Source organism: Octodon degus, unplaced genomic scaffold, assembly GCF_000260255.1.
Source record: "Octodon degus isolate 3935 unplaced genomic scaffold, OctDeg1.0 scaffold00077, whole genome shotgun sequence".
Classification (NCBI taxonomy): Eukaryota; Metazoa; Chordata; class Mammalia; order Rodentia; family Octodontidae; genus Octodon; species Octodon degus.
In genome coordinates, this window is record NW_004524653.1 from 11,117,597 (window position 1) to 11,141,919 (window position 24,323).

At 52.2% G+C, this 24,323-nt stretch overlaps 2 protein-coding genes across 4 annotated transcripts in view; both read right to left on the reverse strand.

Moving 5' to 3' along the window:
- Slc12a5 (solute carrier family 12 member 5) overlaps nt 1-8,869 on the reverse strand; it is a 36,941-nt gene extending 28,072 nt beyond the window's left edge. For 2 of the 3 annotated variants that reach the window (XM_023720796.1, XM_004636081.2), the window contains exon 1: nt 8,710-8,869. In XM_023720796.1, coding sequence (XP_023576564.1) covers nt 8,710-8,830 — 121 coding nt within the window. In that variant the 5' untranslated portion in view covers nt 8,831-8,869. Of the gene's footprint in view, nt 1-1,524; nt 1,834-8,709 lie in introns of those variants that run through there. The other variant, XM_004636082.3, reaches the window with a different exon arrangement.
- Nucleotides 8,870-13,917: 5,048 nt separating this feature from the next.
- On the reverse strand, nt 13,918-21,602 carry Mmp9 (matrix metallopeptidase 9). The gene is made up of 13 exons (XM_004636122.2): nt 21,430-21,602; nt 20,749-20,981; nt 20,256-20,404; nt 19,892-20,020; nt 19,614-19,787; nt 19,233-19,406; nt 18,737-18,913; nt 18,471-18,626; nt 17,122-17,449; nt 16,847-16,986; nt 16,403-16,553; nt 16,211-16,314; nt 13,918-14,213 (listed from the first exon to the last, which is right to left on the reverse strand). The coding sequence occupies exons 1-13, from the start codon at nt 21,568-21,570 to the stop codon at nt 14,098-14,100; spliced, it is 2,172 nt and encodes a 723-aa protein (XP_004636179.1). The 5' UTR covers nt 21,571-21,602; the 3' UTR covers nt 13,918-14,097.
- Nucleotides 21,603-24,323: the final 2,721 nt, after the last annotated feature.

The following is a 24,323-nucleotide window of genomic DNA, read 5'->3' on the forward strand; positions in this document are numbered from 1 at the left end:
CCGCACTGCCTGGCATTGCCGCAGGCTCGACTTTGCCAAACCCCCTCCCCCTGCAGCCAAAGCACGTGGTAGAGGGGACAGCTGCCCTATGAGGTGACCCCAGGGTCACTGGAGAGATGGATGAGCTGGCCAGCTAATAGTTCTGGCTCTTGTATACACTACTCAGTCCCAGAGACAAATGGAAAAGAGGTCTCAGTCAAAGGATTGGGGACCCTAGTGTCCCCAGCCTCCCCAACAGCCACCTGGCCCTGACTGAGATCCAGGATTGAGGATCTCAGAGCCAAAGCTGCCAGTGTCTGGAAGACTGCTCTTTCAGCCCCTGTGGCCCTTTGGTCATACTCCAGAGAGGTCTGCGGGAGACTCAGTCTAGAGGGTCAAGCAATGCCCAGGGGAGCGTTTGAAGGCACTGAGCGCAGACAGCAGGCGCGGGAGGCGCGGGAGGCGCGCTAGTGCGCAAGGGACGCAGCGCCGCTGGAGGGTGGGGGGTGGGGGCGGCTGACATCCGTGATGGATGGCTGAGACCGCTGGGGGGCGGCGGGGGACCCGGGAGCCGGAGGGGGTGGCTGGCCCCAAGACCTCGGAGCAGGGAAACAGCGGAGGAGGGCGGGGGAGAGCGGGAGCAGTAAAAGGACTTGCTCCAAGCCCCTCAGCTCTTGAAGAGTCTCCGCACCCACCGCAGCGCGTCCGCAGTGCCCGCGCCAAGGCGCCGGGAATTCAGTCGCTGGGACCCCATTTCTGAAGCCTCACTAGGAAAGCTAGCAGAGCTAACTCGGAAGATCCCCCTGCCCCGCCCTGGAAACCACACTATCACTGAGAGGACTTAGAGGAAGGGGCGAGAAAGAAGAAAGGAGAGGGATCTTGCTTCTCGTCCTGAATAAGAACCCCCGGGAAAGATAAAGGGAGAGGGTAATCCCACGAAGTGGAACTGAAAAATCTATGGAGGAGGCAGTTTCAGTCTGAGGTCGGACCTCAGGAAGCCTGGGGGGAGGGGGCCTGGATTGCACCAAGGGGACACCGCAGTTCAGATGAGGGCTGTCATAATGCCCCCTACACCCTGTAGCCACCTGTCCCCGCTACCTTCCATCTGGAAGTCTCAAATCAAGAGACTGCAGCAGATTGCGCCTCCCGGTGCCACTGGTCCCTGCTCTGAATCAGGATGCCTGGGTCCCCTCTTGGTGGAAGGAGCCCTCCTCCCACCCGTCGAGCTGCACGTCAGCCCGTGCTAGCTCTTGTATCCCCCTTCCCACCTCTTCCACTGCACAGCTAACTCAAGTCTGCCCCCCAGGCTGTAGGGGAACACAACCCCTTGGCCTCAGGTCTGCCTGCGGGCGCGGTGCATTCCAGCACCTCGGACAGCGCCTGGCGCATTCCAATGGAGTGGGGCTCCAGGCCGCCACAGCGTCCGCTGCCCGGATCAGTCCTAGGCTCTTCTCTGAAGGAGGCGGCCCCCGCCCTGCCCCTGACCCCAGAGCTGACTCTTCTCCTCGCTGCCCCCTCCCCCGCTGCCCCCGGACCACTGCTTACCAGGGTTTGCTCCCCCATCGCCGTCCTCGCAGTCCGTCAGGTTGTTGAGCATGGTGGCGGCGCGGCGCCGGGCCGGGGATGGCTGCGCCGCTTTGCCCGCGCCCCTCTGCCCGCCTTCGCCACTCTCTCTCCCGCTCGAGCTCTCTCGATCGTTCTCCGCTCCACAGAGGAAGAAGCTGCAGTGCCCGCCCGCCCGGCGCACACACACTCACACACGGACACACGCTCACACCCGCGCGCGCCCCCTCTCAGCAGCGGCGCTGCTCACCTCATCCCGTATGCAGGAGGCGTGAGCCACTGGCGGGGTTTTTGGGGGGGGAGAGCTGGAGGGAGGGAGGAGAGGAGATGAGGGGAGGGCAGAGTGCGCCTGGTGGCCCCCTCACAGGAAAACTGGGGGCTTGCGCGAGTGGGATGAAGGGGGTGCTGTGGGGGACGGGGCCCTCGCCTCCCTTGAGCAAACGCAGCTCCCCCCACCACCACTCCAGCGCAGGCGGGGCCGGCACGTGGGCAGGTGCCATCCCGCGCCCTAAAAATAACGGCAGGGAACTAGGTCGCGGCCGCGGGGAGGCGGCCCCGCAGCGGCTGCCTGACTAGGGGTCTGGGGTGACCCCCAGAGGGAAGATGAGGGGGACTAAGGCAGCACGGGGGGAAGGGCGCTATGAAATATGGGGCCCTGGGGAGCCCGTCTGCAAAGCTAGAGAGGCTAGCCCTGGAGGGAGGAGAATCAGACCTTTTCCCATATCTTTTCTCAAGAGGTTGGAGCTGAAGACATGTAGAGCCCAGGGCCTGAAAGTGAAGCCCGTACCACTCTCTGAGGGTCTCACGTCACTGGGCTGACGTTCATTCTATCCTGAAATAGGTGGCATGGAACCTGATGAGTTACATCTAATTCTCATTATGTTAGGCCACCAGGAGTCTCAGGACCCTACCCCCAAGACAGGGCCTTTCTGAAATAGTGATCCACGGACAAGATACGGTAAGGAAAGGAGGCTGCGATGAGGTTCCAAGGAGCGCTGACTTTCCACTGGGGATGGTGCAGCCTCTAGGGAGAGCAAGCTGGCCCAAGGCTGGTCAGGGACAGGGTGGGGGAAGGGGGAAATGAGGCCGCCCTTCGGCTGGGAAGCAGATTTTCTCCTGGGGCGGGAGTGTCTAATCCCCTAATCCAGGATTGCTTTCTGAGGCTTCCAGAGCTGACATGCTTTCTGTGTTCCTGCCCCCTCTCCTGACACTGGCCCTCCAGAAGCTTGATTATACTGGGACACCTCAGCACCCCTAGAATCCAGACTAGTGCCAGAGCAGGGGACATTTCAGGAAGTGGTATCAGAAGCTTGGATTCTTTGAATCTCTGGAAAATCTAAATATTGGAGGGCAGGCATAAATTAGAAAAAATGTCTTCAGAGTCATCCTAGTTCCCAATGCTAGGTCTGTAAATTCCAAGGGAGTTATGGACTGGAGAGGCATCTGCTGTCTTATCTAACTTGAGCTTTCATTTTACAGATGAAAAACTAAAGGCCAGAGGAAAACAATGACTGCATGTGCACCCAATGCCAGTGAACTATAGAATACAGTGTACAACTCAGTTCTCCTTATTCCAATGTAGGACTGTCCTCAACAGAACCTCTTTTTAAATGAGCTTTGCCTCCAGTAGAAGAAACAAGGCTACAATCATATTCTTGGCTCAAAAGAAAGAAAAGGGACAGGGCCTGAAATGGGCTTTCTCCTCCTGCTGCTTATGCTTTCAAGGGGCAAAAGTGGAGTGACCACTCAGTTTGGATCTGAAGGGTAACCCAGAAGACGTTCAAGAGTTGTAAAGAGCTATCTGTATCCGTGGAAATCCCGTTTTTAAGACATAGTTTTGAGAACCATGGACAGTGCCCAGCACTTGGATTCCCTTGTATGTTTTTGTGATGGGTTGATGGGTCTCTGACTGCTGACTCAAAGGTATTTTTGAGGGATCCACAAAAGCATCAGTCATTTGGTTATGTGGACTCCCAAATGACCTTTGAGGTAAAGAGCTATTCAGACAACATGTGAACATTGATAATCTTGACTCCCAAAGAGAACAACTTAAAAAAAAAAAAAAAAGTTTATTCTGACTGGTGCAAAGGGTTAAAATGATAGCTGGTAGGAAGGCCACTTTTCAAGAATTTCTCACCACTCCACAGTGCACATACACCACCACCATCACCACCACTATAATTTTCTACTGCTCTGTAGAGATGTGTACCATAGTAAAACACGTGAAGTGTGTCTGTCTGGGAGTGCTCTTCCCATCTGTAGTTTATCAGAAACTTCAAATTTAGGTTGTTCCCCTGGGGATATTTCTGCTCATTTGTGGCCCAGAGCTAGAGTAACTTTGACCACTCAGGGAATGAGCACAACCATGGGGAAACCAGCTCTAGGAAGATGGGTAAAGCATGAGTGATTTCTCTTCCTCTGACTATCTGTACACTATCTGTCCACCTTCACCAGTGTTCTGACCTTAAGAGTCCTTGATAGCAGAGACAGTGGTTCAGTTCTCTACCCTAGAATCCTGTATATTCTGGGCAAAACCAAGCTCCTCTCTATCTGGATCTCAGTATACCCATTTATAAAATGAAAACATTAGGCTGCAAAACCCTATTTCTTCTTGGTCCCCATTATTTTCATGCCGAAATCACAGAACACTTCCTGAGAAGCCCAGAGTAAGTTAGGAGACACTACTTTTCATCTCAAGGAGGCGAGGCCATACTCAGGCCTCAGACCAGCCCTCTGTCATGAGCCTTTGAGAAAGCCCATTGCAGGCACCTCCTACACTGCCACTGGTCTGTAAGAGGTGGCCTTCAGCTCTGAGATCCAAGGATCCAGCTACCTTCCGAGCACCCCTTCTCCACACAGAAACTTGGGTAGATATAATGCTAAAGGATCACAAAATCAACACAAAATGCAGAGCTGGGCAGGGTCCTATTTTTGAACTCTGAGTTTCTAAAACTCATACCCCCTCCCACCTTGTTTCTAAGAGAGAAAAAAGCTCAGAGAAGCTGCCTCCAGGGTATCAGGATTTAAGAACTAAAAGAGACTTTATAAATTTTTCCCACTCATCACTTATGGTGAACTTGGAGTCTAGAAATGGAAATAGAATAGAAAGAATTCTCTTCATGGGGTGAGCTTGTGACACTGGGGAGTTGGACCCACTCTATGGCTCTTATCCCGGGCCTCCATCCACTGAACCAGGCTAGGCATATTTCTGTAGGAAGCCGGACCCCCCCTAACTGTTCTTCCCCAGAAAGCAGGCACAACGTTTACCCTTATGAAAAAAAAAAAACAAAAAAACAAAAAAACAAAAAAAACAATGTTTACCCTTATGGCTCAAACCCTTTCCACTCTTTCCATCTCCATGGCATCGCCCCCACAATCTACCCATCTACCCCCAGCTCAGAAACACAGAGCCAAGTCCTCTCCCTCACTCTTCACCCCTACCTACATATCCCACTCTCCAGACCCAAACCCTTGCTATGGATTGATAAGTCCAGCATACAACACACCGTGCACACACAGGGCTCGACGCAGAGCACGTCAACCACCACTGTCTCCGTGGCAACCGGGGGCTTAATTAACAAGCTGCAGTCCTGTCACCATGGCAACAGCACCCCAACAGCCCCCCATTTCCCTGCAGACTCAGCCCATTTTCCCTCTTTCTCAATTCGGACCCCTTCTCACTGCATCCACCCCCACCCCCACCCCACCTGGAGAGCTGAGGCCTGCAGATTGCTCTGGTTCATTGAGAAGAGAGGAAAGGAGAGGAGGGGGATGAGAAAGAGAGGCCTGTCACCATGGCAACCGCAGCCCCGTTCATAACCATTTTGTTGCCATGGAGATTCCTAGGGCTCACCTTAGACTGAGGTACTGGACAGTGAGCTTCTGAGTCCTGGTTTGAGGATGGGGCAACTAGAGAACTCAGACAGAGGAGATCTCCAAATAAGATAGACATATACCAGTAGCAGCAGCATTCTTCCCAATTTACAGATAGACTAAAATATGAGGTTTGGTCTGGGTGAGCCAGACAGCACTGCCCTTCTTAAAAATCCAGAATTTTCATGGCTGACGGGATCCTCACATAGCTTCCTATCAACTCATCAATGCTAAGCATGAGTAAACTGAGGCTAGGAAGGGGAAGCAGTGAACCCAACGCCATAGCACAGAGCTCGAGCTAAAGCATGAATGGACTATATCACAGCCTTGCGCATTCCCTGTCATAGTTCAGTTCCCTTCCTCCGAAGGAGACACATCCCAACTTCTTAGCAGGCTCAGTGTTCAGTCCAGTGTCCTGGGGCACAGCAGGGAATGGGTCAAAATGGGGGACTAGCTCAGAGCATAACAATTGGTGCCAAATTCAGTTCTATCCAACCAGGCCACAAGCGACCTTCCCTTGGTAGAGGTGTGAGGAAACACACTAAGGGACAAACAGCACTCCCTTGGCCCAGACTAAAACCATGCTCCCACAAGTGTGCTCTGAAAATCTCCCCTAATCCTTCCCAGGATTACATAGGTCCCCTGCCTCCCTTTGGACCACAGGCAAACAGGTATGAAGAACAACTTTTGAGGGTCAAAAGATTGACACCAGAACAGCTGTGGAAAAGATACTACCAGATATAAGTTACCCTGGAGAGCTTTTGTCTAATTCCCTATGCAAATGACCTTCAGGGAGGAGGAAGGTGCTTGAGGCTGTCTCAGGACTTAAGAGGTTAAAAGTCACGGAACTCCTTGAGATGAAACTCAAATGCATTCATACCCGTGGGTGCCCTCTCCACAGATAAACAGAAATGCACACACACCAGCATGTCCATCAACACAGAGGCAGTACAGTGACACACATAAGCTCTGACTCACTGAGCACCCCACAGGTCATCAGAGCTAGTGTGGGCTGTTCTCTCCTCCAGAATCATACACACAGAGCCTCTGCCACCAGCATACAGCATTCTAGACTCACATCCACTTTGTATGCACACCTGCACACCCAAAATCTGGGGGCTGGGTATTACTCTGAGTATGCAAAGCATGGCAGTATGGATAGGAAAACTGAACCATTACTCTGGGACATGGAGGAGGTCATTTTATTCCCATTCCAGTATTTAGGGAGCTGGATGAGAGAAGGCAAGGGAGGAGAAGCAGGAGCACAGAGCCATACTCTTTTCACCTGATGACCATTAAGAACTCACTAAACATGCCAGGTGTGGTGGCACATGCTTGTAACTCAGCAGGCTGAGGAAGGAGGATTGCTGCAAGTTCAAGGCCAGCCTGGGCTAGAAAGTAAGTTGAAGGCCAGTTTGAACTGCAGAGTGAGACCCTGTCTCAAAAAGATCTCCTCCCAAGAAAACTCACTAAATGTCATGCTTTGGGCCTGGAGTCATATATCAAGATAAAAGGCCATGGTTCCTATATTTGAGGCCCTCCAATGGAGAAGAAAATACAAGTAAATAACTGCCGTCCATCAGGACATGTGCTTCAGTGGGTGGGCCAAAGAGGAATGAATACCTCTAACCCACTGAGGGAAAGGGAAAAGGATTTTAGGTGAGGTGAGTTATAACTTACAAGATGAGTAGGCATTTCCTGGTTTATGGAGGTGGGGAATGAACATGGATGGATACATAGACCAGGAGTAGTTAAGCAAGGGGTTCAAAAAGTGGACCCCAGGTTTTGGCCCTGGTCTACAGTGGTGGCCTTTATCTAGAGCTGTGTGTGGGGTGGTGAGAACAAGACTCAGAGCAGGAAGACCAGGGAGGAGGATGTGGTTGTGGTCATGTTAGACACATCTTGGACTCAGACCAGAATGATAGTGACAGACAGAAACAGATGTAATCGGTCTCAAAACCAGTTTTGAAGATCAGTGTCCACAAGAAGACCAACTGTATTTGATGACAGAGGGGGAAAAAAGCAAGTATTGACAACAGATCCTGCTTTCTGATGTTTGAATCTGGAAGTCTGGTAAGGCCACTGGTGGAAATGAGAAAAGAGGCAGACAAATTATGAGATAGATGGAGAATGGAAAAAGCTAAAAAAAAAAAAAAAAAAAAAAAAAAGCTAAAAGGCCGCGGCAAGGAGGTGGTAGGTTCATGGGGCTGGATCCTAGAAGTCCAGGCCTCAGTTTGATTTGTTCGTAGATACCAATGAGGAGATTCGCAAAAAAAAAAAAACCCTAAGAACCACTCTAGGATTTGGGGCATTTAGGTCTGCTCTGGTAAGGGTGAGCTCACCTGCGGCTCAGCAGCGACCCCTGGCGGCCCGGGGGGCTACTTCTCCCCGCGCTGGGGCCACTCCAACCTGCAGCCTCGCTCCTTCCAGACCTGAGGAGCACAAAGCTAGGACGAGGACTTTTAACAAGTGTCCCCCGCGGGGGAGATCTCATATACAATCAGGGTGCCAGAACTTTACCGAAGGCCAGAAGGAACATTCCCCTACAACCTGCAGGCAACTTCTATTACAAGAGCGTAGAAACCGCAAGGAAGACTCCCCTAATTTCCCCCAGAGCTGGCTCCTCACAACCCTTCAGGAGCTACAGAAGAGAAGGAGCGGAGTGAGGGTTGGAGAGCCGGACTGAAGTCCTCTTGGGGTCCTCCTTGGATCTAGCTGCCCGGGATCAAACTAGCTTTCCTGTTTCTAGTCTCCTTCCAGGGATCCCCAGGCGATCGTGGCGCCTGCAGGGAGGCTGAGGCTTGGAGGATCGGCCAGACACTGAGGATTCGCCGACCTGGCACCCAGCTCAGCGACTCCCAGATTGCCTCCCGCCCTCGACCCCACCCCCAACCCTAACTTCATCCCTTCCTCCTGGCCTACCCCTTTCCCTTGAGTTCTTCTCTTTCCTGGGCCCCAAATAGACCTAGCCCCGCCTCTTCCCCTCAGCTCTGGTGCACCCCCTAACCACACAGCCCTCCTCTTTCCCTAGGTCCACGCTAGGGGTCCCCCCTCGGGTTGTGTGGGGCTATTCCCGACCCACCCACCACAAACCCTCCATCACTGGACCAACCCCTCCTGGGTCTTTCGCCCCAGCTTCCCCCTGTGCCCCGCCCACCTCGAGTTTGGCCCCGCCCCCTCACTCTTCCAGAGCCGGAGCCCCAAGTCTTCCCTGAGGACCCCGCCCCCGAATGCAGGCCCCGCCCCTAACCCACAGGCCCCGCCCCTAACCGGCCCCGCCCCTGCGGCCTTTACCTTTGATGTCCTCTTCAGGGAGTTGACGCGGGTCCGCGACAGAATGCCGGCGGGACTCGGGGTCAGGGTTTCCTACGGGCGCCGCCGGGGGCAGCGAGGTGACGGTGAACCTGCGGCTCATGGCGCGGAGAGGGGCCGCGGCGCGCTGCGGCCCGGTTCGCACAAGTGGCCGCTGCCGGCTCAGGGCGGGAGGAACCGCAGATCCCCCGTGCCCGCCGCGCCGCACGGCTCAGGGTCCTAGTGCCCGCTGCGCCCAGCCGCCCTGGACGTGGCCACTTGGTTCCCAGGCCCTGCGCTGTCGGTCCCACCCAAGTGCCCGAGAAGCCCACCCAGCTAAGAGTCATCCTTCATGAGGGCCTAGAGTGTAGCTCCTGCAGACCGCGCCCACTTTTGCTGGGGCCCCCTAAACCTTAACACCTGGTAGCTCTCAGGTGCTTCAGGCAATAGCGACAGGGAAAGGATTGATTGATTTCTTGCCCTCTTATGACATTTCAGTGGAGGTCTCACTGATGAGAAGAGCCAGCTATCCAAGAAACTGGGGAGGGACACTCTCTGTTAGAAGAAAGAGCAACTGCAAGGGACTGGGAGCAAGAGGGAACATGAAATATTAGAGAACCAGCAAGATGGCCATTGTGTGGAACAGAGTGATAGAAGATCAGGGAGAGCAGAAGGCAGATCAAATGTCCTTTTGAAGTCTCTGGGGATTCTTTTCTCCTGGATTTATTTTTAATCCACAAGGAAAACCATTGGAAGTTTTTGAACAAGGGAATGATGTGATGTGCTTTATATTTTAACAAGATCAGTCAATCTGGCTGGTGGTGAACGGAAAACTAACGAAGAGCAGGTGTGGAACCTGGGAGTCTAATTAGGAGCTCCCTGCAAGTCCCCAAGTGGGAGGGGATGACAACCACCAGATTGGAGGCAGTCACGGGATTCCAGACAAGTTACTAGCTGGAGCCAGCAGGACTGCTAAGGGGTTCCAGAGGGCATCTGATGCCTATGGAGGAGCGTGCAAGAGGAATCCTGATGGGAGTGTAGACAGGCAAAACTACTTTGAGTTGCATCTACTAAAACTGGATGCACACAGACATATCTTTCACTACAACAATTTTACTCCTAGGTATAAACCCAAAAGCAGTGGCTGCCCATGGGCACTAAAAGACATCTGTAGCAGTCTTCTTAGTGGCTGGGAGTGGCTCCATGATAGAGCATGTGCCTAGCATGTGAAAGGCCCTGGGTTCCATCCCCTGTAGCACAAACCACACACACACACACACACACACACACACACACACACATTTTCACAGGTGTGGTGCACACCAAAATCCCAGCACCTGGAAAGTTGAGGCAGTAGGATCATGAATTCAAAGCCAATTTTGAAGGGCCAGTGAAATAGTTCAGTGGATTAAAGCCCCTGCAAGCAGGTGCAGGGGCCAGGGATTCAATCCCCGGGTCTGCCGTGTCAGCCTCCCACGCACGCGCTTGTAATCCCAGCTCTTAGGATGCTGTAAATAGGCAGATCACTATGAGTCTGATCTAGTAGTGTGACCCTGTAGACCCTTCCCTAAAATTTAAAAAAAAGCCAATTTTGGCTACATAGTAAGCTCAAGCTCATCCTGAACTGCACAGCAAGGCCCTGTCTCTCTCTCTCTCACACACACACTCTTCAGTGACATTATTTATAACAGTCCTAAATTGGAAAACACCCAAATATCTATCAATAGTAAACTAGATAAATTGTAGTACATTCACACAGTGAAACACTGCATGGCATTGAGAATAAACAATCCATAATTTACAAAACAGTATGGATGGATCTCACAAATATAATGTTACACCCAAAAAAAAAGAAACTGGATAGGAAAGAGTACTACAAACCTTATAACACTGTAAATAACATGGGCAGGGGGTGGGGTTGGTGAGATAGCTTAACAGTCTAAAGCACCTGCTTAGGTAAATTTAGGCAGCCACAGGGTACCACAGTTCAATTCCTGTCACCACACACAGCACCAGCCCTGCCCTCAGGGCAAGCAGAGCAGGTCAAAACAAAACCAAAATAAATAACATGGGCCAGGAATATAGTTCAGCGGCAAAGCACCTGCCTAGCAAGCACAAGGTACTCATAAAAACAAAAACAAATAAATGGTGCAAAAACAGCCAAAGTCCATGTGAACTTTAGAAGTAATGGTAGTAGTGGCTCATGGGAAGAAAACAGTAACTGCAAGGGGCTTTAAAGGGTCTTCCAAGGCACTGATAATGTTTTGTTGCATTGTTTGCGAAATACATACTACAGTGTATACTTGGAGTAGGTGCACTTGTCCATATGCTTATTATATTAATGTTCCCCCTGGGGTGTCCATGTCGCCCATCAGGGTATATTTGGTGATGTTCTGAAAGTTTTTGAGTTTCAGAACTGGAGGTGGTGGGCCAGGGAGATGGCTCAGTAGAATGAGTGCTTCCCGTGGTCTGAGTTCAATCCCCGGTTCTGGAAAAAAAAAAAAAAGAAAAAGAACTGGAGATGGTGTGATCCTGGCACTCTAGGAGACAAAGGCAAGAGGATTGAAAGTTCAAGCCCAGCCTACGCCATTTAGTGACTTAGTGAGAACCTATCTCAAAATAAAACTTAGAAAAGTGTTGGGCTGGCCAGATAGCTCAGCAGATTAAAGCACCTGTTTAGGCATATTTAAGGACTGGGGTTTAATCTCCAGCAAGCCATGCCGGCTCCACCCCCGGGGCCTGCTGAGATGGCCACTGAGACTGGGCATGGTGGTGCGTACCTGTAATCCCAGTGCTTGGGAGACTGAAAACAGGAGGATCACTATGAGTTTGATCTGTGTGGTGAGACCCTATAGACCTTGTACTAAACACATTAAAAAAAAAATTAGGGTGCCGGGGAGATGGCTCAGTAGAATAAGTGCTTCCCTGGCAACGCAAGCGCCTGAGTTCAATCCCCAGTTCTGCAAAGAAAAAAAAAAAGGAAAAAAAAAAATTAGAAAAGTGTCAGGTTGTATCTCAGTGTCAAAGGCCTAGAGTTCAATCCCTAATACCACCACCAAAAAAGCTATGAATTAACAGAAGGATGAAAGGATAAAAGCACTCCATCATTTAGAGGTTGGGAGTAAGACAATTCAGCCAGCATGGTGGGAGAAAGACTAGGAGTCAAGGGATCTGGGAGACCAAGGGAGAAAAGAATTTCGGGAGGGTGGGCAGGTCAATTCTGCCTAGTGTAAGGAGTGACAGTAGGGCATGGGCAGAGGCATGGCTGTGGTGTTGGCTGCAGGAGGTAAAAGGTGGCTTAGTGACAGTGAATCCAGGGGCACAGTGGGCTGAAAGGCAGGCTGGGTGCCTGAAAGGATAAGGGAAGTTGAGGAACTAGAGTCAGTAACTAGAGACCACACATGAAGACCAAACAGGAAGTTCTACTATGAATGGGTGGTGTTGGAAAAATAAAATAGCATCTAGAGAGAGACAGAGGTTAAGACAGTTGTTTTTATTTTTGTTGTTGTTTGTTTGGTGGTACCAGGGATTGAACTTGGGACCTTGAGCTTGCCAGATATGCACTTATGCCACTGAGCTATATTCCCAGACCTAGAGAGATTTTGAAGAAGTGTATTAAGGGATATTTGTTTGCCAAGGAGAGTGATTCCCTTGTGGGCAAGAGCTAGATGAGCTGTTTTCAGTCTCCTAAGCGCTGGGATTACAGGCGCTAGGAGATAGAGACCCCCAAAGGACTCTTGGGGGGGATGTTCCCTTACCTCTCCTTAAACTCCAAAACATATTATCTAAAAGTTCCAAAACATAATCAGTCCCAACCAAGCCCAGCTCTCTGCTCACCGACCCACTCGTTCCCTGCCTTGTGATGTCAGATCTGTACTCCTCGTCCTGTGGGGGTCTGACTTGCCTTCACCTGGCCCAGGCCATCTCTCTTACCTTGACCACTCCAGAACCCACCCATCACCACCACCACACCCTTGTGTAGTTCAGAGCCATCTGCCATTCTCCCAAACATCCCGCTTTTTCTCTTCCCCCAACATCTGCGTCTAGAGCCCACTTTCAGAGCCTGCAGCCACTGCTCACCAGCTGTGGGGCATTGGGTGAGTTGTCATTCCCGGTGCTTAGCTTGTCCTCTGTAGAAAGGGAGTTGGCAATAACCACCGCAGTGGTGTGGGTAAGGGAACAGGAGTGCCTGCCCCATAGGATTGCTTTAACTCACAAAGGACATGAAGTGGGGCGTGGGACATGGTGCCGTGCACAGTAGCTCCTGCCGCCCTGTCTGTGTCCACACTTTACCGGGGCAGGCAAGTTGCTCCGTTTCTCACCATACAGAAAGTGTTGATCAGTGTCCTCCTATACGTCACTGCATGCACGCAGCCTGGGCGGTAGGTTGCTACTTTCAGGAGACTGTCCTACTCACACAAGAAGACACTCTTGCTCATCCTTCCTAGGTTGGTTCCACTTGAGGGTTCATTTTGCCCAGGAAATACACTCTGACTTCCATCACAATGCACAGAATCACATGTGTGTGCACATGTGCGCGCGCGCGCACACACACACACACACACACACACACACAATTATAGGATAATAAAGGATCACCTTTATGAACTCAAATGTAATCCCACACTCATGAGCCACAGGGTGACCCTGGTAACTAGGTTGGTCTCTCTAGGGGCAGAACCTGCAGGCTGGCTTTAGCAGAATGCTATTCTATGCTTTAAAGTTTGGGGGCCACTGAGAGGTCCTTGAGTGTAGGATGAGAGTCCAATTCATTCCTATCCCCAGTGCCCAGCACATAGCCTGGTTCTATATAGAGGCTCAACAAATCGTTGGTGGATAAATACATAGCTTGGTCATTTCTTCATCTATAAAATAGAAACACTCATATAATACCTTCCTAATAGGATTGAATGTGCTAGTATTTACAAAAAGCCTGAAACATTGCCTGGTGTAGAAAAATGCCCTACCAGTTACATGCATACATATGAATATGCATACCTAAATAAAAGCTACTTCTAAAAGTTAGAGAGTCCAGGGCTGGTGAGATGGCTCAGTGGTGTAAAGCACCTACTTAGAACAAGCTTAGCAAGCACAGGGACCGCGGTTCAATCCCCCAGCACCACATGCCAGCCAGCCCACCCCCTGGTGGGCTGAGCTGCCCCACACACACACATAAATAAATAAATAAATTAAAAAAAATAAAAGTTAGAGAATCCAAGTTTATTAGAAATAGTCTCACAAAAAATGAAGGTGTAAAGAGAGGGCCCAGCCCCTCTCCACTCCTCCCCATCCTCCAGAAAAGATCACCAGTTTGTATCCGGCAAACTGGCTTCTTCTCTGCTGGGACGGTCCCCCAGGAACCAGCCCGCACTGCTGAGCAGGATGGAAGCCCTAGGCCGGGCAGCGCAGGATGTCATAGGTCACATAACCCACTTCGTCCACCTGGTTCATTTCATTCCAGAAACTTACTCGCCAGTAGAAGCGGTCCTGGCAGAAGTAGGCTTTATCTGCAGGAGATAAGCAGGCATGAGAGGGGTGAGTCTTACCTTTTCACGTACATGTACAAAGACAAGAGCAAGATTTTTACAATCATCCCCCCTGGCTCTTCTGGGTCTTTCTAAGGCTTTTCACATGACCCTCCATCTCCCTCACCTGCCTGTGAGATGCTGGAAGGCACAGAACCTGGCACACAGTAGGTGCTGTGTATACATTTTATGAATGAATCAGCAAATAAATGAATGAATGGCCTATCTTAATGCTCAGAACAATTCATTCAATATTCATTCATTGAGCAAATCTATGCATTCATTCAAAAAATTTTACTGGGAATATGGCTCAGAGGTAGAGCATTTTTCCCTAACGTGCCTGAGGGCCTGGGTTTGATCTCCAGAAAACCACACAAAAGAAATTCTGAGTGCCTACTATGTGTCAAGCACAGAAATACATCAGAGAAAAATCCAGGCACTATCTCAGAATTTTTGCTGCTAAAACTCTAGTGAGGCAAGAGGGACAATTAACCAAGCAAACATGAAAATAAATGAGATTGATTCAGACAGTGTATACAGAGGTGGAGAAAATACAAACAAGTGAACAGAAAATGACCGTCTGGAAAGGCCTTTCTGAAATGGTGACCTTAGCACTGGGACACGAAGGATGAGAGAGAGGCAGCCTGTAACAGTTTAGGGGGGAGCCTTCCAGATAGCGGAACAACTGGCACAAAGGCCCTAAGCTATGAGTGACCTTGATCTGCTGAAGGAGACAGCAGTGTAGGTGGAGCATAGTGAATGACAGGAGTAGACTAGAACACAGAGGTTTAGAAGGGGGAGGGAGTGGATGTGGTGCACTCCTGCAATCCCAGCACTCGTGAGGCTGAGAAAGAGGACGGAGGATCGCTTCAAGTTTGAGGCCAACCTGAGCTACATAGTGAGTTCCAGGCCAGTCTGAACTACATAGTGAGACCCGGTCTCCAAAGTTTAAAAAAAAAAAAAATGAGGGGGAAGGGGAGACAGGATTTTGTTAGTTTCTTTGACCTTGATTTGGAATCATTCCTAGGACCCAGCCCTGCGCTCCTGCCTCTAACCTCTCCCTACTCTCTGGGTATACATTAAAGGGATTGGAGCAGGGCATGGTGGTACACACCTGTAATCTCGTAATCTCAGCACTCTAGGAGGCTGAGGCAGGTTCACAACGTCAAGCCTAGCCGGGGTTACTTAGGGACCTAGCAAGATCCTTTCTCAAAAAATCATACTAAACAAAAGGGCTGGGAATGTAATTCAGTGTGATGGCCCTGGGTTCAACTCCCAGCCGCCACAAAAAAAAAAAAAAAAAGTTGCAATGGTTTTGTTAACATTCTAGATGCTTCTAAGTACATTTTTTCTTTTTTGCTTTTTTTTTTTTTTTTCGGAACTGGGGATTGAACTCGGCCCCTTGCGCTTGCCAGGGAAGCACTTATTCCACTGAGCCATCTCCCTGGCCCCACAATTTTTTTTATTAAAAAAAATTCCCAGTCCCATAACCAAACAAACAATTGTATTGGATGGTGTTTGCAAGAGCGTTAGTGAAAGATCATAAACTCTGGTAGCAGAGTCCACAGACCTTATCAACGGACAGGACAAAAAAGTGAAAGCAAAGAGAGCTATCATCTCCAGTTTACAGTTGGGAAAACTGAGGCTGCGAATGTAGCAGGATTTGTCCAAAGAAACATAGCTAAGCACCGTCTTGTCCCTCACTGTATTCCCGGGGGAGCACGGTGCTTGGGCACAGTATAGGCACTTGCAAACCACATGCCCTGTGGCAGCCTCTGGCAGGGGAGGCAGGAAATCTGTGCCCCTGAGTCCCTATATGATCTAAGGAAGGTCTCTGTCTCTATCGGTGCGGAGACGTTTGCCCCGTCTCCAAGGCTTTTTCTTGTTTTCATGGAATTTGGCCAATCACGAGGTAGGGCAGCCGGGCGTGGGCAGCTCTCACAAAGAGACCCTCCCCCGCCCGCATGTGCACCCCTCACCTCGGTACTGGAAGACGGTGTGCATGTTCAAGGGCACCCCAGGGAACATATGGTCCACCGGAGTGACGCTCTGGGAATCCACCCTCTGCGTCTTAACGTCAAACCTGCAGCAAGCCGGGAGCAGACAGGTGCTGAGCCAGCGGCGGGCGGTGGCACCCGGGCTCCCCCTGGCGGCGGCCGCGGTGCTCTCACCTCCAGAAGCGCTCCCTGCTGAAGAGCAGCGCTTTGCCGCCGCCTCTCGAGAGCACCCCGGTGACCTGGGTCACCCCCGAGCCCAGGCCCAGTTTGTCCAGACGCCTCGGGCCCAGCACCGACGCGCCTGTGTACACCCACACTTGGCGCCCTGCAGGGGAGAAGGGTCAAGGTCACGTCGACCTGGGGGCGCTGCGAAGCCTTTTCCTGGTCCGGCGTGTTCCCGATCTCTGTGCCCAAAGGGCAGATCCACGGTTTCGGTGGTGCGACGGCACTGCGAGCCGCAAGACAGAAATTCTGCACCCCCCTAAACGTGTTAAACTGCGTCCGCCAGGAGGGGGCGCGCTTTTTCTGATTGTCGTCCGATTCTCAGATTGTCTTAGGTTGATCTTCCCTGACTGGTGCAGGATGAAGACGGTGAAGGGGGAAAGAGGAGAAACTAACCAGAGAAGAAGAAAATCTTCTTGGAGAGCGGATCCTCAAAAGCAGAGTCCAGTCTGGCGGGCAGTGCCGGCCATGTGTTGGAGATAAGGAACGGGCCCTGCAGCCGACGTCTTCGGCCCTCATTAAACTTCCAATACCGCCTGGGAGCCAGACAAAAGCAGGGCGCTGACCCTGAGCAGAGGGCCAGTGGGCGGAGAGGGAGGGACAGGCGGGGGGGGGAATCCTCCACCCTCTTTCCCCACCCACATATCCCATCCCCATCCCTGGTGGCTTACCCATCCTTGAACAAATACAGATCGTTCTGGATCTTTGCGATGGCGTCAAAAATGTTCACATTGCACGGATCGTCCTTTGGATCCGGAGACTCCGTAGGGGCCGGTGGGGGGCCTGCTGTGGGGGGACCTGTAGGGCCAGCTGAGGTGGGGGCTGTGGGACCAGGTGCAGGAGGGCCAGTTGGGCCGGCTGTGGGGTAAGCAATGGGGGGCAGAGTGGGGCAGACAGTCGAGGGAGCCGTGGGCTGTGGTTCACGACGCGTGGCGGTGGTGCTGGTGGTAGTGCTAGTGGTGGTGGTTGGAGGTCTTGGTTCAGGTTTAGGGCCAGGACCTAGGAAGAGATCCTGGGTGAAACATCTGTAGGCTGCACTTCTAATCCCCCACATTACCAGCGAGCCTTGCGCTGGTGCACACGCTTCTCGCTTAGACATTGAAGTCATTTCTCCACAGGCAAGCGAGTAGCTGCCCCCACACTTGGCATATATTCAAGCCATGTTCCTCCATCCCTGGCTGCTTCAGGCCCTGGGTTGAGCTCTGTGGATAGAAAGTAGGCAGCACCTGCCCCCTTTCCAGGACAACAGGACTGTTTTTGTATTTTAGATAAGGGTCTACAGGGTCTCACTACTAGATTGGACTCATAGTGACCCACCTGTTTACAGCCTCCTAAGAGCTAGGATTATACCTGTTTACAGCACACACCACCACGCCCAGTCTCAACTGCCATCTCAGCAGGCCCCGGGGGTGGGACCAGCATAGAAAGCCCTGGGGATCCAACTCCAGGGGGCCCTGTGCCTGCTTGCAGGCGCTTTAATCTGCTGAGCTATTTGGCCAGCCCTAGGCCTGTCTTTTGAATGTCACCATGACACTTAGTGCTGAGAGCTTTATAAACTCGTGTAATTGGCTGGTTTGATCTTTGGAGAAACACTATGAATTAGATCCCTCTCTCTCCCCCACTAGGGGTAAAACCCTGGTGCTTCCACAATACACATGCCAGGCAAGGGCTCTACCACTAAGCTACATACCCAACCCTCAGTATCTCTCCTGCATTCCCTGTATTAGGGATTGAACCCAAGGGCTGTGCACTGAGCTACAACTCTAGTGTTTTTGTGTTTTGTTTTCCTTTGTTTTGACCTTCTGAGGCAGGGTCTCACTATGTTTTTAAATTGCCCAGGCTCAGTTTGAACTTGCCATCCTGATCGGAGTCCAGCACTGTCTCCAAGCACTGACAGGTGACACCTGCACCCAGGTCCTGTCCCAGTGAGATGTTGAGGTCCCAACCCATTCTCTAGTCCCGTAACTGAGCCACACCCCAACCTCTGCTCCTTCCATCCCTGTTCCAGGACTTTACTCACCATAGAGATGTTGGATGCCCTTCACATCATCCTCATGCAGTGGGGAGCCCTCAAGGTAACGGTACATGGGGTACATGAGTGCCTCTGGCACTGAGGAGTGATCTAAGCCCAGGGCGTGGCCAAACTCATGTGCTGCCACAAGGAACAGGCTGTATCCTGGAGGGGGGGGGGACGAGAGCCTGAGAGGAGAGCACTAGACCAAGGCCCCAGACCTGGATACCATCAGTGTGGGGACCACAGCCCAGGAAACTCAGAATCCTGCCCACCTTGGTCCGGGCAGAAGCCCCACTTCTTGTCAGTGTCGAAGTTGGAGGTGGTGGCGCACCAGAGGCGCCCATCCTGGCGACCCTCACTGGTACAAGACGAGTACTCCTTGCCCAGGAAGACAAAGGGGAAGACACACAGTTCCCCGGCCGAGTTTCCGCCGATCACAGTCGCGTCAGCTGGGGAGACCCAAGGCATTGGGTGAGACGGATGGGTAGGTAAAACAAGGCAGTGGTGGGGTGAGGAGCAGGAGCTAGAGACCTAAGGGCCTATTTTCAAAGCCTAGGGGGCGCTGTGGTGCCACTGAGACTAGGAGACTTGGGGCAAAGCCTGATGCCAGAAATCCTCACGGGGCAAAGGACCCATTGGAAACCAGGATGTGATGATGGTGAGCGCAGGAGGAGCAGGGAGACAGAATGCTGCATGTGGGGGAGTCTGGTTGCAGGGACCAGTGCCAATAGGACAACGGGGCTGTAACTGGCCGCGGGGCTGCCGCACCTCGAGTGGGACAGAAGCCGTAGAGTTTGTCCTGGTCATAGTTGGCGGTGGTGGCGCACCAGCGGTAGCCATCCGAGCGACCGTCCGTGGTGCAGGCGGAGTAGGAGCGGCCCTCAAATGTGAAGGGAAACACGCAGGGCTTGCCGTCCCCGTTGCCGTGCTGGGTGTAGAGTCCTGGGGAGGCCACACCATTACTCCCAAGAGCTATGTGCTGTTACCCACGGAGTGACTGCAACCCATCCTGCCTGTCCTTCTTACCCAGGGGGCGGGTGAGTGTCTCGCAGGCTGCGCAGCAAGCACAAGTGGGGAAGGGCTTTAGAACCAAAGACCCCCGCAGAGAGTGACACCCACCCCGGCTTGCAGCAGCAGCCCCACACTCACTCTCGCTGGGGCAGAACCCATACTGGCGATCAGTGTCGTAGTCGGCCGTGGTGCTGCACCAAGGTGTGTTATCTGTGCGGCCGTCGGTGGTGCAGGAGGAGTAGGAGCGGCCCTCGAAGGTAAAGGGGAAGTGACAGGGAGCTCCGTTTGCGTTTCCATAGTAGGTCGGTACCACTGTGGGAAAAGGGGACTTGAGTCCCGGCGGGTGTTGACGGGTGCGAGAGGAAAAGGGACGAGGACAGGAAAAAGATAAGTTCTGGAGTGGCTCAGGATCTCACCGACGCCCTTGCCCAAGGACCATAACTCTTCATCATCGAAGTGGGCGTCTCCTTGAATGCCGGGACCAGGGGGAAATGCGTGGGCCAGGAGCCCGTCCTTTCCGTCAAAAGGATACCCGTCTCCATGCTCTGAAAAAGCGGGTGGAGAATTAAAGAGTTCGGCCGGGTGCTGTTGCTGCTGTCCAAAGGAGCGGAATCCCCAGCGGGAGTCTCCCGCGAGCCCCGCGCCCGGCGCCCTGCCTGAGGAAGGGTCAGAAGGGCGCGCAGCTGCAGCCGAGCTGTGGGACAGCACCGCCCTCTCCTCCTCGCCCTCCGTGCCCGCCCCTCCCTCGCACGCCCTCGCCCAAAGATTTCCGGTTCTCACCCGCGACACCAAACTGGATGACGATGTCTGCGTCGCGGCCGTACACACGCGTGAAGGTGAGCGGGGTCACTGCGCTCCACACTGCGAAGGCGCGCGCAAAGGCGTCGTCAATCACGTCGCGCGGCAAGTCCTCTGAGTAGTTTTGGATCCTGTAGGGGAAGGGAAAGGAGGGTGAGACCTAAGTGGAAATCGGGCTAGGCGCAGCAGCGCTTCGGGTCTTGAAGATGTCAGCAGACGCAGTGCTCCCTGCCGTGGGTGCTTCCGTCTATAAGGCGCGTGCCCCACACCCCATTTGCGTCCTCAAATGGCCCTAACAAGAGAACTTGGATGGCTACAATCACTTCTGCAAAGGGGAAACTGAGGCTTGGAGGTGAAGCCACATATTAAATAGCAAAATCCCAACAGGCCAAGGACATGGCATTCGCCCCACACCGGCACAGCCCACCCTCCCAGCCCACGCAGGCCTATGTCTGTCCTCCGCGCAGCAGCTCACCAGTATGTGATGTTGCGGTGGTGCCACTGGAGGTCGCCCTCGAAGGTTTGGAATTTGCCCAGGTCTGGGACACCGCAGCGTGGAGTCCGGATGGCGGCCAGCGTGGTGCTGTCCAGCTCACCGGTCTCAGGAAGGGACAGCCGCTTCTGAAGACGCAGCAGCGCAGGCCCCAGGGACTTGTTCCCATGACGCATCTCAGCCACATTAGTGTAACCATAGCGAAACAGGTACTCCTGCAGGTGGAGGGCAGAGATGTCCCACAGCCCTAAACCCTTTGCTCTGTCCTTCTAGGCACTCAGGGATGACCCATTAGACATTAACCCTGGACACCCTCCTGTAGACACCCTCAGCCCTTTCCCATCCCTGTTGCCTCCAACCCAAACCTACCAGAGGACGCCCTTAGTTTACCCCTACTCATTCCCAACCTGTGCCCAGCCAGAACCTTTTAGCACCCTCCCGGTCACTATTTCCCATTGCCCACCTAGGAAACCCATATTGCCCATCCTGGCTGACACTGCCCAGAGTCTTCGCAGGACCCCTGGTGCCTTATCCTGGACACGTTTCCCAGACATGCCACCCCTCCACACATCCTAAAGCATCCCTGAGGTCCCCCGCCCTCTCTGGCATATGGACACCTTCCTGGTCAACCCTCTCCAGCTCCTAACTGTGGCCTTTGCCTACCTCTGCCAACTGAGTGTCGGTGAGACTGGAGCTTTTCAAATCTCTGGGGAAGACCACGAGCGTAGGCTGGCGCCTTGGAGGGGCAGTAGAACACCAGCCCAGCACCAGGAGCACCAGGACCAGGGGCTGCCAGGGACTCATGGTGAGGGTAGCAGTGTCTGCTGCAGTGGCCCTTTCAGGGGCTTTAAGAAGGCACCAGGACTGAATCAGTGACCCCGCCCCCTCTGCTGCCTGGTGCTGACTCAGGGTGTGGGGGTGTGTGCATGTGCATGTGTGTTGCTGGACAGCCACAGGAGTAAAAGGCAAAGAAACAGCTTACACCATCTCCTCCTGTCCCCACTGCTCACAGTGACCACTGCCTAGCTGAGCAGGACCCCCGACCCACAGGAAACCACAGGTGCCCAGAGGAGGGGCTGGTTTTGCAAACTGCAGAGTTTCTAGAAGGAGGGAGAGGAAAGAAGCTACAGGACTCCCTCAGCCTTCAATCTGAAGGCCTGGAGTGTTTAACCAAGGAAAGCCTGGAAGGCTCCCTAAGGCCTCTTTGTAGCGACTCCCTGGGGTCCCTGACCCACCTTTGTCTTTCTGTGACACCCTCTCCCTGGCCAGACCCCCAGGCACACCCCTGCCTTCAATCCTATCTCATCCTCACTCTCCTCCCTGGCAGGCTTCTTTGACTCAGCTTCCTTTCCCATTCCATCTGGAGTGGAAGAAGCTCTTCGGTTCTTTGAGGCAGGAAGTGGGGAACTCCATGAGGGAAAGCCCCTGCCTTGTCAGAACAAAGGAAGAGCCTGCAGCATCTGCAAAACTGCAGAGGTGGCTCCCCGCTCTTGCTTCAAGGCCTCAGGCAAATGTCCCCATCACTCTGAATTTGTTTCCTCAGCTGTAAAAAAAAAAAAAAAAAAAAATGGACTTTTTGTCCCTAAACTAAAGTGCTGATAAAATGAGATGAAGCACATAAATTGCTTAGTGTTGTGTGCGGTGTACACTGTAAGTCCTCAGTAGATGGTGCTGATCGCTTTGAATTACTGAGCCTAAGATGAGGATGGCCACCTAGAATCCCAGGACTGGGGTCTCAGCTGCCATGTGCCCTGAACAAAGTGCCTTGTTTGGGAGCTTTGGATTTCTTAGCTGTGCTTCCCCTCCTTCAGCCCTGCTGTATCCAGTACAAGCTTCGGTGCCAATTATGACCACTTCTGCCAATAACCAGCAGCCTCCCTCCCTCTCAGCCAGCTTGCTAGTGGGTGGCGGGGCTGATAGTTGCCCTCCGCAAGGCCTCATTTCAGAAAAACAATAATGACAATTGAACTATACTTAAAGGGCCTACTGAGCCAGGCACTTTACACATTTACCTAATAAATGAGATGAAGACAATTATTTCCCTTACAGGAAAACAGATGCTCTGAGGTTTCCTAGTTAATGAATGTCTGCTTTGTGGTCTCTCAATTCTGAGTTTCAGTCTCCACACTGCCCCCCCATTAAATGGTGAATGTTTAATTACAAATTGTTTAAATGTATTACAGTAAAGGACTCATGGCCATTAATCTCCTTCAAAATGCCCTCACACTGTGAACACACTTATCCCATCATTCTTGGCTTTTTCTGAAGCAGTTCTGGAAGTTCTCTGTCATGAGTATCATTAGTTGAGCCATCATGGCTGCCTTGATGTCCTGAATGGATTCAGAACATTTATGTCGATTTCTGTCAAGGTCCTCATTTACTTAATTTGCCAGATCTGGCACCATAGGACTTCTGGGTTTTCCCCAAAGTCAAGAAGACCATGAAAGGTAAATCCTTTGAATTGATTCAAAACATTAAAGCAGCAAGATAGCTCAGCGGTCTAAAGTGCCTGCTTAGGCAAGCTTAGGCAGGCACAGGGGACCGTGGTTGGATCCCTGACACCACAAGCCATACCAGCCCCCCCTCAGGGTGGGCTGTACCAGCCAAAAATAAAAATAACATTTAAGCAGCCATAGCAGCACAACTAAAGACATAAAAGAGGACTTCCAGAACTGCCTCAGAAAGTGCCAAGAACAACGGAAATAGTGTGTTTGAAGCAAGAAGAAACATTTTAAAGGGGGAGGGGGCTGGTGAGATGGCTCAGTGGTCTAAAGCACCTACTTAGAACAAGCTTAGCAAAAGCATCAGGGACCGCGGTTCAATCCCCCAGCACCACATGCCAGCCAGCCCCGCCCCCTGGTGGGCTGAGCTGGCTACACACACAAATAAATAAATAAATTAATTTAAAAAAAAGGGGGGGGGGAAAGGACAGTGTGCCTTTTATTATAATACATTTTTGAAAAACTTTAAACATTCACTCTACATTTTGATCACACATCCTATGGGAATTCAGGCAAATCACTTCACTTCTGAACCCTAATAATGATGCATCTTTTGAGATTGGCTATGTTGAGCACTGGTGTGACTTAGCCTGCAAAGTGATCCACAAAAGGTTGGTTGCATTGAGGTCTGGGTGACTGTGGACTTTGGACAGTGGACAGATTGGTCCACTGATAAGATCATAATTTGATGGCATTACTGGGAGGTAAGGACAGGAGATGGTCTTGATGAAGGACGAGGGTCACAAGAGAGTAAGCTTGGAGACACCATGTGGCTCCCAGCCCCTCCCACTCTGGCTCTTTCCCTTTCTCTGCTTCCTGGACACCATAAGCAAGCAGTTTTCCTCCACCAGGCCTTTCCACCCTGATGTTTCTTCCTAGGCGCCAATGGACCATGGACTGAGTCCTCTGAAACTGTGAGCCAAAATAAATCTTTCCAGAGCCGGCCAGATAGCTCAGCGGACTAAAGCACCTGCTTAGGCTGGCTCAGGGACCAGGGTTCCATCCCTGGTATGCCATGCAGCCCTGCCCCCCGGGGCCGTGCTGAGACAACAACTG